Consider the following 16453-nt stretch of genomic DNA (forward strand, 5'->3'; position numbering starts at 1 on the left):
CTAGGGTTTCTCAATAGTAAATCCAGTAACTAGCTTAAAAAGACAGTTTGTAAATAGTCACTTAAAGCCACGCCAGCCCATCTTCTGTAGCTGTGTAGTGAGCATTCAGCCTGGCTTGTAAGCATGTCTTCTGATCTTTACCTTTTCACTTTCACTTTCGTGCCTTACAAAGATTTGTCTCAAGACTTTCAAAAACCCCCAACTTGTCCTCTAGTTTCAGCTTCCCCACTTCCTCCCAGATCCCATTTCCAGTGACTGGTGTTCTCTGCGTCTCCACTGTCTCACCACCTTTCCCACACGAGGCTGACCCAGGCAGCTGGGACTGTCGTATCAGCTGGTGGTTTTTCTGTGCAGATGCCCTGTGGATCGGTGCCTTGTCCTCGCATCATGGATCAGAGCTATGGTTAAAATCTGTTCTTAAAATCTACCTTTTTTCTAATAACTCACACTTCCCACGTGTTCCTGTCAGAAATACTGCAGCTAGGTTTTTCTGTCACCTTGCTCCGTGACCCCCCACCCCCACCCCTGGCCTGCAAATATCCCATCGCTTTACAGAGTCACTGTGCTTATACGAAGAGACTGGGACACCAGGCGGAGATGTGGAGGCTGGGGAGTGGCCATACCTACTAGCTAATGACATGAACGTCACAGCCCTGGGCCTCCATCTGAACTTCAGTAAAATGACAACATCTCACACTTTGGACCTTCAGAGTTGCTCAGGTATAGTCAAAGGCACAAATGTTTGTTTAATCCATAAATGACCAGCGTATTTCTGACGGTATTTTGTACAGCTGGAGGTAGGGAACCACTTTGGGAAATGTTGCTAGGCCTAATGAGTCTGTGTTCCTCAGTTCTGAGCTGGCCTCGGGGCCACTGCGGACAAACACGCGCACCTCTCGGGCTAGCCCGGACCGATCTGGTCGCGCAGGAACAGGGCTGCGGGGATGCATTTTACTGTCTGAATAGACTCCTGCAGCAGGTGTGAAACGTAAACCTGACCTAAGCTGTGGTCACAAGGGTTGTCCGATCTCTAGAGCTAAGCATGCTGGCAAATCTTGGCTTTTACAAACTGGTTAGCAAAATGTGGAATGTGAAAGGGAAGGTTCCGATTGGAGACCAGGGAAAAGGGAAACAGCCGTGAAAGGTAATGGTTGTTTTTATCCTTGAGAAAGATCTTTAAAGAGAAGAGTCCCGTACCCCTCCAAGGCTGAGTGCAAATCTGAGACGCTATACAGAAGTCGGACTTAAGCTTGCCCTTGAAATGGAGAGCGCAGGGCTGCAGACAGCTGCAGGAGCCCGTCTGGGTGCAGGCCAGGCGCTGCTGTGCTCACTTCCCTTTCCAGCCTGCCCCTCTGCCTGCAATAGTACAGGCTTACTCCTTTCATCACCTGGACGTTCTTTATAAAGGACATTTACGGAGTAGCTGGGAAACCCGTTCCTTCAAGGAACTGCACGATTAAAAGCTCTACCTGGAAGGAGCTGATCATGTCACTTCCTGTCGTGTGAGAGCTGCCCTGAGCCCACACTGGACCGAGGATGTAACTGGATCACTTGCCGCCAGCTGGCCCAGGCCTGGCTGAAATAACTAGAGCATCAGAGCAACTGCTTACAGTCAAGGAGCAATCAAACTGATGATAAAATGAATGAAAATTAGTGAGGCTGCCTCCAGGCATCAGCCAGTCAGTCTTCCCAGCTGTAAGTCAGTCATTGTTGAAGTTAGGGATGCGTACACAGGGCTTGTTCTACTGAGTGTACTTTACAGATGTTAGAAGTACTCTACAGTAAGAATAGTTTTCTTCTCATTTTCCAAACCTCTGACAGTCGGGCACGGAATTGTCAGCCAGAACTAGGAACAGGACTGCCGGCCCTTTTCCTTTCGCCCGAAGGGAAGCTAGACGCTGGGGCCCCCTTTGCTGAAGCAGGCCAGCGGCTTGAGGCCAGCAGCCTGTTTCTGACTGCTGCAGATGCGCCGCTGGGAACTCCCGTTGGGACCATGACAGATGTGAAGGGAACCTCCCGAGGGCTAACCAGGAAACCTAACTCCAGCCGTGAGGGGACGCCGTCCCCCTGGGGGGGCTGTGCCAGACTGACGTCTACATCAGACACCCACCTGGACTCAGCAGGCACCTGCCTAGGCACACAGGCGCCCTCCAGTCCCCCGACAGAACCCACAAGTGTAAAACCCTCGGGGAGGCGAGGGGATGGAGTGAGTGGGGGAACTACTGGAAAGGATGTGGGCCTTGGGCTAGCCGTGGTCCGTGGTCCTGAGCACACAAGAGGGCTGTGTGGGGACGGTCTGGTGGCTCTGGGACAGAGGATGCCGTCTGCAGCTGTGCATCAGGGTAACGGAAGGAATGGTCTGGGGTCCCCGGGGCTGTGGAGCGCTTCCGTGGCATTCTGCTATGGGTGGAGCTGGCAGCAGAGGCTGTAGTTACAGCGTTAGCTTGTGCTGCAAAGCTTTTCCAGCCCGTTTTCCAGATGTTAAAGCAGCTGCACTTAAACAAGGGAGGCATCACCCCCTCCGCTGGCCTCTGTGAGGCGGTTGTCTCACTGGAGCCCCCTGTGCTCTTCAGGGCCGTGACACACCAGATCCCTGCTGGTACAGTTCACTTTGGAGCCCAGGCTTCTGCCTTAGACTCCATTCCACAGGAGTTAGGGGCTGAGCTTAAAGAGAACTCACACACGAGATTATAGAACGCTTCACTCAAGGGGAAATTTCCCTGTCCGCCGTGTTTGGGCCTTGGCAAAGTAGGAACTGCAGAGCTTGCTGAGTGGACACTTCTTGTCCACATCCCATTGGGGCCAGTGTGGCCATGGCATGACTCCTCTGGCAGGAAGGTCACCGACAGAACTGAGGCTGGAAGCCTTGTCCCACTTAGACTACTGCGGTCATCGTCTAGAAGCCCCGTCTTCCTCTCGCTGCTCACGTGCCTCACGAGGGACTGCCAGAGGGCTGAGAAGGGTTCTGAACTCTAAGGACAGTGACCTAGCACTGTGGCCCCTGTCCCTTCCTCTGCAGTGTTCCTGAGTTGCATCTTCTTTCCCCCACGTTCATTACCTTTTTATTTTATTTTTTTTTATTTTTTTTTTTTTGATCATTCTTTTTTTTTTTTCTTTTACAGAGACAGAGTCAGAGAGAGGGATAGATAGGGACAGACAGACAGGAACGGAGAGAGATGAGAAGTATCAATATCAGTTTTTTTTTTTTTTTTTTTTATTTATTCATTTTTAGAGAGGAGAGGGACAGACAGAGGAGAGGAGAGACAGAGAGAAGGGGGGAGGAGCTGGAAGCATCAACTCCCATATGTGCCTTGACCAGGCAAGCCTAGGGTTTCGAACCGGCGACCTCAGCATTTCCAGGTCGACGCTTTATCCACTGCGCCACCACAGGTCAGGCTCATTACCTTTTTATATCAAAGCAAAGGAGTTGTTAGGCTGGGAAATTTGATACACTCACCGCTAGAGAGGGGATGCTTAAAACCCAGTCCACTCTATTCAGAGCACGGGAGGAGCCTCATCACCTGAAAGAGAAGTGAGCGGTCAGATAGAAAAGCAGTGGGCAGGCAGCCTCTCTGCAGTGCCACACCCAGCACACCTCAGTGCTGCCCATGCAGGGCTCCAGGGCATGAGTCAGAAAAGGGCACCGAAGGCCCTAAACCAGGGGTCGGGAACCTTTTTGGCTGAGAGAGCTATGAGCGCCACATATTTTAAAATGTAATTCCGTCAGAGCCATACAACAACCCGTGTACGTTAACATTATTCAATAAAAATTTGGTGTTATCCCGGAGGACAGCTGTGATTGGCTCCAGCCACCCGCAACCATGAACATGAGCGGTAGGAAATGAATGGATTGTAATACATGAGAATGTTTTATATTTTTAACATTTTTTTATTAAAGATTTGTCTGTGAGCCAGATGCAGCCATCAAAAGAGCCACGTCTGGCTCGCAAGCCGTAAGTTCCTGACCCCTGCCCTAAGGGGAACCGTCATCCTGTATCTTGTCGGGGGTGCTGTCTGTAAACACACTGGTATTCGTATGCCACACCAGCAGGTGCAGGACCATGGTCCTGGGGGGTGGGTCTCATGCGGGCCTTCCAGATAACGAGCTCACGGCTCGTCTGCCTTCCCTGGTTCTCCAGCTCCCTTATCGTGAGTGGATAGCTTGAGGAAGAAAAGATTACCAGAGCCAGATTTCAGCGGCCTCCTCTTTACACACAGATAAGCTGAACTGGGAGAATGTTAGATATTAAAGACTCCATGTATATGCTGGAAAAACACACAGCCTTCCACAGGATTGCTTTGCACAAATGGAAAAAAATACAGTGACCTGAGTTTTTGGGTTGGTGCTGAAAAACTTCAACTGTCTGGTAGGTGTTAAAAAGCTCGTTTTTTCCAGACATCAGAGTATTTCTGGTCAAACACTTAACCTCACTCTCACATTGCATGTGCTGGGCTTTTAACACAACTTTTTTATCCATAAGGGCAGTACTACTTAAAATTAGAACAAAAAACCCACCAGTAGATGTTCAGTTACACCAACTCTTAAGGGTATGTTATTTGTTTCCGTCAGAAAACAGTCATGTTTGTGCAAAGGGGTCTAATGACTCACCTTCCTCCGGCCTTAGAGACAGTCTCCCAGGGGTGAGGCCCTCCCGGTTCTCCTAAGGAAGCGGTGCTACTAACAGCTCCCCGAAGGACAGTGAGTGGTTCGATTTTAATAGTTTAAAAAAACCTTTAAAACCTGATTCCTAAAAAGTAAACATAGTTTTTAAGTAACTATTTAAAAATATCAAGACTTTATTGGATAAATGTTACACAACATTCTTTAACATTTATGTCTCAACATACTTTAGATGAGAAACTTTTGTCATTCAAGTCTACAAAATGAAATAGGCTTCTGAAGATTTGGAATACAGACAAAGGTAGCATGAAGCAAAGCTTAAATATTAAGCAACTAAAGCAGTGAAAGTGAAACAGCAACGTGGTATGTCTAGATGTTTAAATACCATGTTTCATTTTTCGAAAAACCTTTGAAAATTTGTCATGAGAAAAAAGTAGATACTTAAAACCTGATCTCTCTCAATTCTTTTGCCATCACTTGGAACAATTCTAAAGCATAATTAGAACTCTTGACTGCAGTCCACGGCTTGGGAGTTGTCTGGTTCCCGGAGGGCACCTGGAAGGAAGGGACTGCTGGTGCTCACAGCGGAAGGGCCGGGGACCCCGCCGCGCAGGTGGGAGCCGGCACCACTGAACGACACAGGCTCTAGGCCCCTCCTGGTATAATTCCTGAGCTGACTGTTTCAGATTTGATCACATGTATAATGACTTCATGATAAATACTTTTCCAAAAAGACCATTTAAAAATGCAATCAAAACTTTTACTTAGTGTAATTAGGATTTGCATTAAACTCACAGAAGCAAGACTGCCTACCTTTGCTTGAGTTGTAAAACAAATCCTTAGATATATCAAATGTCCTACAACTCTGACCCAGAACCTTATATCAATCCTGTATGCAGAGTTACATAATGCCAAACCTATACTGTAAGATTATGGGAAGTTTGAACACTTAAGCCAAATGCTCAGTATCTTACGTAGCTCCAGATGACTTTTTTTTTTGGCATTTTTTTTCCTTTTTGTATTAAGTAATCAATGAGGATTATCTTTCTAGTTGAAAAAATAAATTGGTATTACCACTAAAAAACTTGTTTTATTATTAAAAGTACGGCACCATCAAATATAAAATGCCTTAGAAATGTAGTACTAACAGGTCGATCTGGTTTTCTCATTGCTTTCTCCAGTCATTAAAAAGCTTTTTGTTTTCTTGTATTTTCCAAAGATAAGAAAAACATTACGGTCTCCATTAATAACAATTCATGCTCAATTCATGAAAAGCTTGACACCATCTTTATGGGTTAAAAGTCCCACCTGACAACTGTGGGAATTTCTTGCACTTAGACGAAGGAGGAGCTCCCTGTGGAGAGAGGGCCAGGCCAGAATTCAGACTTGTCACCTTGTCGGGCCTAAATAAAACTGGCCCCGACAGGAAGAAGAAAGCCTTCCCACGCCGTAGGCGCAAGGACTAGCTCCTGGAGGACATGTGCACTCCAAGATGAGAACTAGCCTATCTACACTGACTCCGAATTTAATAACGATGTAGTTATGAAAATGTGCACAAAATGTTAAATACTGGTGGCAAATAAATACAACTTAATATGTTCTAACAAGCAAACATATTCAAGGTAATACAGCCCTGCTTTATCAAAGGAAAGGTCCGATCCAGGTCCGGGGAGGGCGGGCACCTTGCTGTCCTCAGTGCGATGGGAAACCGGCCGCTGTTTCCGCGGGCCCCGGGCAGGGACGTCCCTGCAGGGACACGCCGGCCTCGACCCGTGGGACTGCCGCATCACAGGTGAGCCATTCTAGAAACACCTTCGCTCTTATCTGGACTGAGGAACATAAGCCTTGGAGAAAGCAGTTTTAGTGTGGAGATTACTCCACGTGTCTGCCATCACACGCCTTGCAGGCCTGTCCAGGCTGGACTGGTAAGAGCGTCACAATCAAAAGTTCCTGTCAGTGATTCTTCGTACACAGATTCAGCTGAGTTCTCGGTGTGCGTACTTCACACCGCTTCTCTCATCTCATGCATGATTTATTGCAAGTTTACATTTTAGGAAATACTCCCTTAATGCCTTCTTTTCAGTTTAATACAGCACAATTTGCAGGCGCCCCTTAGAGACTGTTGGTTTTAAACACTGCCTGAACGTTTACTTCTTAGTGCAGCTTTAAAACGGAGTCTCCAATGTCCCTCGGTCCTGGTGCTCCGGTGTTCTGTGTCACTGTGGTACAGGTCCATGAAACCAGCAGCCTGCTAATGTCTTTGTGCTGAAATATAGTAAAGAAAAGGAAGAAAATGTAGTTAAGCACAGTAATTATGAGAGAAGTGATGTCCTTGTTTAGGCCCTACATAGATTGTGGGATCACACCAGATTGTTTCTCTTTAACTTGACCAGTTTTTTCCGGAGAAAACAAGCTACTGCCACTCCAAACCAACAGAAGTACTCGTGCTATTTTGTCGGGACAATTCTGACGCGAGTACACTGGCTGTCATGGTCACGTGCTCTGCACCTGAGATTTCTGACGGAGACCTGTAGACGTGTTCCTGGCCTGCAGCTGCGGTTCCGGTTCCGCACGCTGTGGCGGCGGCGTGCTCAGGCCACTCGGCCACGTGGACTGCCGGAAGGCCGGCAGCCTCCCCGGCTCCGTGTGATCCTCCATGTGGATCACATTGCCTGCACCTGCACAAAGAACAACGCCCTAGAGAGCCCCCCCAGAGGCAGGCACCGCCCCTCAGCAGGCAGGGGCGCCCCGCTGCTCCCGGAAGACGATGGACGCACGCCGATGAGACCCAGAGACCAGTCTCACTTGTTACATGCACTGACGTCAGCAGAGGGACTCGGCGCCAGACCCAGAGAGCAGGACTCTGAGCAGAACATGTAGAAAGGACAAGGCTTGTGAAAGTTACTGCCAGACAGCATGAGCAGAATGCCTAACATTCTGACCTCCCTCTAACACCAAGGAGTGGTAAGAGCCCCATTGAAGCCCTCTACAATCCCTGGAAACCCAAGTATCAAGAGTCTAAATTCCAGCCTGACCTGTGGTGGCGCAGTGAATAAAGCGTCGACCTGGAAATGCTGAGGTCCCCAGTTCGAAACCCTGGGCTTGCCTGGTCAAGGCACATATGGGAGTTGATGCTTCCAGCTCCTCCCCCCGTCTCTCTCTTCTCTCTCTCTCTCTCTCCTCTCCTCTCTAAAATGAATATATAAAATAAAATTTTTAAAAAAAGTCTAAATCCCAAAAGAGGTGATCGTAGAGAGAACAGGGAGTTTTTGATCAAATGTATTTTTAAATGAAAACTAGGATATTTTCAGTGGAAAAACAGTATGAATACAGAATGCAAGGAAGAAAGAAAAACCACCCCCATTCTTCCCAGTGCTGAGCTTGCGGACGTTTCAGTGGGCGCCTTTCCCGTCTTGACTAGAACTCTAGGGCAACGTCCAGCTGCTGCACGCTTCCTTCTCTTACTAAACTGAGGCCTAGAATCTCACGGCATTCTGTCACGAGCTTCCCGAGCGATGAAGAATTACTTCTAGCCATACAAACAGCACATGTCAGAGTGGAAGCTGAGTGCAGTCCTTGCTTCTGAAGAACCAGAATAATTAACTTTTAAAATTTGACATTCAGCTAAGAAGTTTTTATTTTCTAAAACTAAGATAGTACACTAATATACTAATAAATTTAGATTCAGAACTTTGGTCATAATACCTTAATTTTATAAACTAAAGAAGGCCCTGGCCTGTTTGCTCAGTGGTAGAGCGTCGGCCTGGCGTGCAGGAGTCCTGGGTTCGATTCCCGGCCAGGGCACACAGGAGAGGCGCCCATCTGCTTCTCCACCTCTCCTTCCTCTCTGTCTCTCTCTTCCCTTCCCAAAGCCAAGGCTCCCCTGGAGCAAAGTTGGCCCGGGCGCTGAGGATGGCTCCATGGCCTCTGCCTCAGGCACTAGAATGGCTCTGGTTGCAACAGAGCAATGCCCCAGATGGGCAGAGCATCACCCCCTGGTGGGCGTGCCGGGTGGATCCCAGTTGGGCGCATGCGGGAGTCTGTCTGTCTGCCTCCCCATTTCCAACTTCAGAAAAATACAAATAAAATAAAATAAACTGAAGGAGAAAAATAGTAATTAGCCATTCCCTTATACATTTCCGTTCCCTTCTCTTTCCGACTCAGTACTTGGCTTCAACCCGAGTGAGGCCTGTTCAGGGTGATAGTAAAGCCGAGGATGGAAGCAAATCTAACCATGAGAGGTGCATGAAACTAAAGACACTATTCCCCCAGGAGACCACTGTAAGGGTAGCTGCCACCACATACAGGTAAGAGTCCAAAATATCCCAGCTTCACCCTCTGATCCCAAATACACCATTCTGACCCAGCTTGCAATTCACGGCGCATGTGCAGCACCACAGCCCATTTCCAGCTCTTCACCAGCTGTGAAGACCAGTGGGTTCAACAGCCTGCTGTCAGGGAAGCAAGAAAGACCACACATTCACAAGCAGCACAACAGAATCCCTAGCCCTTTCCTCCTGGTAAGAGCCCAAAGCAAGCCTTTTAGGCGTTATCCAAGGTTCTCATACACGTACTTAGATTATGACATTTCCATATTCTTCTGCCACACTCTGAGTTTTATAAATGACAATGGTTGTGAGACTAATTCATTAAGAATATATGTGTGTGTATATATATATATATATATACACACACATATATTCTTATATATACACTAAGAAGAAATGACTACCTAAGAAGTTAAAGTAACAAGTACAAAAGTGACAAAGAAAGATAAAGATCATAAGAAGATAAAGAAATCCACTATTTGTCCAGGAAGGCTCTGTTGCTATTTATACATCATAATTCTACAGTCTGACACCCAACCAACCTCTACACCATAGGGTACCATCAAATGAAAAGTTATTTTCACTCATTAAAACAGTCACCTGTGTGATGAATACATAGCTACCAATGAACACTAAGGAAAGAGAACTAGTGAATTCTTCCACGTCGAGCCTAATCTACTTTGGGAATGATCAAGTGATGACATGGTGCCCTGTTCACTTCACGGCAGGGCTTAGCACAGACAGACCTGCCCGCTTCACTGTTAACTTCAATGCTCCCAGTCTGAATCCACAGTGGTCTGTCAGACACTGTCTGATGTAATAGCTGCCATTTGTTGAGACCTATGGTAGAAAAAACCAAGTTAACAAAAATAGAGAAGTCATTTGAGTTTTTCATCCATTTTAACAAAAAAAAATTTTTAAATAAGACCAAAATTAAGTTGAATTTTCAAGTGAATTTATTCTACATAATTTGATGGTTTCACAAAATGTGAAGCTTTGGTTCTAGAGACGAAGGAAAATAAGCAGGGTGTGTACACACCAGCCTTGGCCAGGAGAGGGCACTCTCCGACCCAGGTCAACTCAGCAGCAAATGCCTTCAGGCACAACTAAGAAGCTGCCCTCCTATGCTAGCTCGCATTTCGTGTTCCTGACAAAAAAAAATGTGTCCTAACCTAACACTAGCCTAGTTTTGGATTGGTCCCGATCTTAGTACTCAACAAGGGCTGAAGTCACAATCCCCATTGCATTACACCATTAATGAGACCCTGTATTACAGGACGACCAAAACGTGCCAGAGCCCCTTTCTCCTCGAATGCCAGTGACCACTCAGCATTCAGAACCTGCAATTACTGCAAGAGTTAATACCTGCTTCAAACACGTTTGACAAGATAAGCTTCCTCACCAGGGCTTTCAGAACAGAGGCTTCAAATCTAAGCATAACCAAATGAAAGATTGCTATTTTTAAGCCTTATTTTTAAATGTTTTTGCTAGTCTTATTAATTCACTATTTTAAGTATAAATAAATAATTCACCTATCACATCACTATAGTTAACTGTGGGATCACTGAGGTAGATAACATTTAGTCCTTATAGCAATTATTTTTAAAATGCTAATAAGCTAAATCAGAAGCAGCAGCATATAATCAAAACTTTCAAAACTTTTCTGACACTGACAAGAATTTTTACACCTGATCTATAAACATTCTGAATTTGAACCAAGAACAAATTTCTTAAATGAGGCCTAACACACAGGTTATTTACCTTTTGTTCACAGAAAAACTGAAATGTGCCACTAGAACCCGACAGTAATCACACCGAGAAGGAATCTGAATGCACAAGAGAATGAATTTCTTTTAACCTCCCCTCCATCAGTAACACCTGTAGGTTTCAAGTCCTTCTTAAGAAGCCCCTTTCCAGTTCTGGGCAAGAGGAGAGTCGGGAAGCTGTGTCCCAGGAAGCCCGTCTTTCCCTGCGGGCCCGAGCCTGGTTCACGAGCCTTTGTGCAACCGTGAGGGTGAAGTTTCCCTCCCTCAATGCTTTGGGGGTCTCAAAGTTTTTCTTTAGAAACTGACCACGCCTGTAGGATGCATTAGAAGCCAGGGAGCCCTGATGGTGATTCAGTAAATGGTGGGATGCCCCATGAAAGCGGTTTCACTGGAGTTACCTACTGTCTATCACGACAAAGTTTTTGTACCACAAAGGCAGCTATTCCTGGGAGGCAGCGGAGATCTGAAAGGACAACTGAGAACAGGGTAAGCAAACACTCAGTCTCCCTTTAGTGCAAGAAGGAAGCAGAGCTCACACTTTCTGAGCAAAGCCCCAGATGAAAAACTAAAGAATTGAGATCACATACACAGACCTATTACCTTGGCAAACACACAACATAAATTTTCTTTTAATACAATGTCGTACAATGCAACATGAACGAGCGGGAAAAGTAGAAACAGTGCCTCATTTTACCATTCTGGGTTTTAGCCTTAGCAGTTTCTCCCCAGTCATTCTTGCAGGGTTTTAGACAAGCTGCGCAGTGCTGCCCTGCAGACCAGGAGGCACACCTGACGTGCACTCCCAGGCAGACTTCCTACTAAACCCTACACCGCAGGAGAATCACAGGTTTGTAGTCGGCAGCATCAAAGCTGAGACGTGAGTAAAATTACTATCCTCAATGCAGCCACGACACACACAGATCAGGGCCTTGGAATGTGAAGTGTTTCCCTCTTAGATGAAACGATCTTCTACTCAATCATACCAATAGCAATAAGAAATGACATGTTCAAATTAATGTCCACTTTTTCACCATTTGGCAAAGCATCGTTAATAAAACACCAGGGTCCCAGGGGAACACGGGGTCTGTGCAGACCAGCTAGTTCACATCAGGAAGAGTGACACGGGTAGCTCTGTGGTGCTAACACCTTTGGGAAGCTCCGAGGACCTCGACTGCACTGAGCCCCCCCTGCTAAGACACTTGTCATGCCTCTGAAAGGACGTGGGACATGCCAGGATTCTGAAATGGCAACTGGCCGTTAGTCCACCAGTATCTGAACAAGCAGACTCATTTCTGCTCTGTCAGGCCCTGTGCTTGGCTTAGGGGGAGGAGACATCAGTGAGTAATAGACCTCGGAATTTACGTGGTACATAAATGAAGGGCTGGAGCTGAAATGTTAATGTACTCATCCCTGCACCGTAACTCCCGTCACCTCCAACCCGCTGCCCTCCACAAATGCCCACTGGAAATAACTCATACCTACTTATAGATACTTATGGACCATCACCCTAATTTTCATATAAATTTCATATAATGGTGCTGTGACACTTTTTTCATGTACACTATGTTGCAGAAGGATAATAAAAACTACCTGAATGAGGTTTCTATGCCATGTAGAGAAATGGCGGTCGTGGTCAGGAGAGCAAGTATCAATACTTATATAGCTTTGTATCAAGCACCCACGAATCACCTGCAACACTGTCAAGTCATATTCTCTTATCCAGTTCTATCTTGCACACTCAATTCTCCCATGTCTACAAAACATTCTCCCCAAGCAACAAGTCCTTTCATATTGTGTCTGGGGCAGGGGGGTTATGCCTTCTAGGCTTTCTCTCAGTAGCTTTTAGGCGAGTGTGTCTTGGAAAGAAATGAGGTTACAGAGGGTTACCAAACTAGTGTGTGTGTGTGTGTGTGTGTGTGTGTGTGTGTGTGTGTGTGTGTGAAAGCTCTTGCTAAAACTTGATAAGCATTATAATCACAAGATTTCTAGTTTGAAAAGGAAAGAGTGGTAAGTCTTAAAACGTTAGCTATGGAGTATCTGGTTTTCCTTCTAAATATGGACTCTAGGATAGAAAAATACTCCAAGTTTTAAATAATGATTTCTGGTTAAGACTCAGAGTTCTAAGTCAATAAAAAAGGATCAGACACATTGTTATGATACAAGGAAAATTGAAAATACTTAATTCATGTTTAAACCAAGTTTTAAGAGCTGCTATTTTTAAACTGGACTATTTCAACACCAGAGTTTTCAGAAATTGTTTTACAAGTGTCCAACGGAAGGCCTGCAAGTTAGTGTATACTACATCTTAGTTCAAAGATGAGCACTTGACTCAAAAATTCAGTATTTTGATAAATCCTGATAACTTTTGAGTCTACAGTTTCTCCTCTTCATTTACACCTCCCCGCAACCAATCTTTAATTTGTGTCAAAACATAGAAATTTATAAGAAAAAATTCAAGTTTGGCAATTAGTTTTTTCAAAGATTCATTTGATGCATTCAAATTTTATTTAATTCATCCCAAAATAGATTTAGAGACATAATATAAAAATTCAGGCCTGACCTGTGGTGGTGCAGTGGATAGAGCAGCGACCTGGAATGTTGAGGTCACCGGTTCAAAACCCTGGGCTTACCCAATCAAGGCACATGTGAGAAGCAGTCAATGAACAACTAAAGTGAAGCAACTAAGAATTAATACTTCTAATTTTCCATCGCACCATTTTCTCTGTAAAAGGAATAAAATCTTTAAAAATTAAAATTAAAAAAAATTTTTTTTCAGTATTTCCTACAAAGTGTAAGAGCCAAGATAATCTTAGAAATTTTAATAGTTATCTACATATCAAGGCACATTTGTTTACATTATTTGTAGTGACATAAAAAATGGCAAAATACACAAATCTGAAAGGGAAAATGGAACAGTATGTACATAAGTTTTGGAAACTAATTTTATAATAATTTAAATGGTTTTCATATTTATAAATTTGTCCAAAACTGTTTTTGTCACTGAGAGGGGACGTTTTTAACCTGAAAACCTACTTTTGAAGACAACTTAGCCTGGCCTGTGGGGACGCAGTGGCTCAAGCTTCGACCAGAACGCTGAGGCTGCTGGTTTGAAACCCCGGGCTTGCCCGGTCAAGGCATGTGCCACAAGCAATCAATGAACTAAAGTGAAGCAACTAGGAGTTGATACTTCTCGCTCCACCTCCCTTTCTCTATAAAATCAATAACATCTTTTTTTTTTAAGTATGAAATGGGTAAATACAGTCACACTAATTGACCTGAAAATATTACCAAGAGGCAGTTATAGTTCTTAAAAACAGGAGCACCGCTAGCACTGTGCAGGACTGCAGGCCGGGAGGAAGGGTCCCAGAAGCCAGGCTGCCAGCAGCATATCCAATCAAGAGCCGACCAAGAAAAGCACTCCTGGGACTTAGCTTCATAACACCTTCTAGGATAGCATCACAAATTTTAAGTTATCAAAAACCAAATTCCAGCCTGAGTAGGCGGTGGCGCAGTGGATAGAGCGCTGGACTGGAACGTGGAGAACCCAGGTTCAAGACCCAGAGGTCACCAGATTGAGCGCGGGCTCATCTGTCTTGAGCAAAAAGCTCACCAGCTTGAGCCCAAGGTCGCTGGCTCCAGCAAGGGGTTACTCCGTCTGCTGAAGACCCGCGGTCAAGGCACATATGAGAAAGCAATCAATTAACTAAGGTGCTGCAATGAAGAACTGACGCTTCTCGTCTCTCTCCCTTCCTGTCTGTCCCTATCTGTCCCTGTAAAAATCAAAACACAAAAACTATTAGTGATCTATTAATATGACAAGGAGAAAACTGCCACCTGAAATCACAAGAAAAAACACTTGAGTCTATAAATGTTAAGTTCTTGAGTAAAGATTAAAAAAGGAGTCGAACTGTTTCTCTTCTTAGTGTCAGCTATCCACGATAGCCACCAAAACATCCTGGAAAACTAAAAATATATAGACCATCTATATATCATGATGACTTTAAACTTCCTATTCTTTTATTAAAAATAGCACAGCCTGGGCCCTGGCCGGTTGGCTCAGTGGTAGAGCATCAGCCTGGCGTGCAGAAGTCCCGGGTTCGATTCCCAGCCAGGGCACACAGGAGAGGCGCCCATCTGCTTCTCCACCCCTCCCCCTCTCCTTCCTCTCTCTCTCTTCCTCTCCCACAGCCAAGGCTCCATTGGAGCAAATTTGGCCCAGGCGCTGGGGATAGCTCCATGCCTCTGCCTCAGGCGCTAGAGTGGCTCTGGCCACAACAGAGCGACGCCCCAGATGGGCAGAGCATTGCCCGCTGGTGGGTGTGCCGGGTGGATCATGGTTGGGCGCATGCGGGAGTCTGACTGCCTCCCCGTTTCCAGCTTCAGAAAGATACAAAAAAAAAAAAAAAAAAATAGCACAGCCTGTCCTGTGGTGGCGCAGTGGATAAAGCATCGCCTGGAACACTGAGGTCGCCGGTTTAAAACCCTGGGCTTGCCTGGTCAAGGGACATATGGGAATTGATGCTTCCTGCTCCTCCCTCACCCCTTCTTTCTCTCTTTCTCTCCCCTCTCTAAAAATGAGTACTTTTTAAAAAAAAAATAGCACATTAGTATATTAATTGCTAAAGCTTTCTTAAAATTATATTCACTTGGTTGAAGAAATCCAGTTTAAATGTACACAAACTATAAATACAGAATACAAAGATCCTATTAGCTAAGTCAGAACTAGGCAGAAGTAATTAATGCAGCTTAGCAGTTTTCTTTTCTCCTGGCAATGGGCATGGCACCAGCCTGTTTTATTTCTGAATTCCCTGTATCAGGCATGTCAATAGCAACCATAATATAATCCCAAAGCAAATCCAAAATTTACCACACCTTAGAAATAGGATCTTCCTTCTTCCTGCAAATTCCCTATTGGAGGCCTCACTTGTCCCACATCAGAACATTACCAACTTTCCTAAACATCCGGAGTCTCTGCTGTGAGTAAAGGTACTTAAAAAAGGTGAACCAGTGCAGCACAAACGCAAAAAGTTCCCAACTCAAGAGGAAAACTGTTTAAATCCAAATCAGATTTCTAAGGTATTTCCAAATCCCAATTCAGTCACTCTATAGGAGGAGGTATGTCTATAAAGGAATGTGAATGTGCATCTTTCCTTTCACAAAGCCAGTATTAAGTACAACCTGCTCAGAGGGTGGCAACTCAGCATTTTATAAATTAGAAACTTGCCCACCACTGTAGTTACTTTTAGTAACAGTCCGTATTCTTTGCCTGCAGTCCCTCATATCGATACTCTTGCCTATTCTACTTAGTACTAACCTAAAGTACGCTCCACAGATTTCCCCATTGAAACCACGGCAGGACACACTACCCAGTCATGCAGATGGGCTTCAGACTAGTCGGTTCCGCTTTACTTCATTTAGATGACTTCAATAGATATTCTCTCCAAACGAAGTAAGCTTTCTGGCCTATGAATTCTAGGAAACTAGAGGGGCAAAATAGTGACATTTTAAATTTCTGAGAAATCTCTAGGAATAAATTCATCCTTGGCTTTTACAGCTAGCTCTTCACTTGGTTTCTCCTTTTGCTAATCCTTTGTTCTAGCCACTTTTCTTGGGCCACTCAAGATCTGACCCACGTCTAGTTTTCTCTCTGCAAAGGTTACCTCCATACAAGCAAACATCTCATTTTAAAGAGAAATATTAGCCCTGGCCGGTTGGCACAGTGGTAGAGTGTCGGCCTG

At 45.2% G+C, this 16453-nt stretch overlaps 1 protein-coding gene across 2 annotated transcripts in view; it reads right to left on the minus strand.

The window, feature by feature from the left end:
- Positions 1–4217: 4217 nt before the first annotated feature.
- PWWP2A (PWWP domain containing 2A) overlaps positions 4218–16453 on the minus strand; it is a 39782-nt gene continuing 27546 nt past the window's right edge. The window contains exons 3-4 of one of the 2 annotated variants that reach the window (XM_066341951.1): positions 9696–9789; positions 4218–6886 (exon numbers count right to left, since the gene is read on the minus strand). In XM_066341951.1, coding sequence (XP_066198048.1) covers positions 6838–6886; positions 9696–9789 — 143 coding nt within the window. In that variant the 3' untranslated portion in view covers positions 4218–6837. The remainder of the gene's footprint in view (positions 6887–9695; positions 9790–16453) is intronic. The other variant, XM_066341953.1, reaches the window with a different exon arrangement.

Source organism: Saccopteryx leptura, chromosome 6 (assembly GCF_036850995.1).
Source record: "Saccopteryx leptura isolate mSacLep1 chromosome 6, mSacLep1_pri_phased_curated, whole genome shotgun sequence".
NCBI classification, from domain to species: Eukaryota; Metazoa; Chordata; class Mammalia; order Chiroptera; family Emballonuridae; genus Saccopteryx; species Saccopteryx leptura.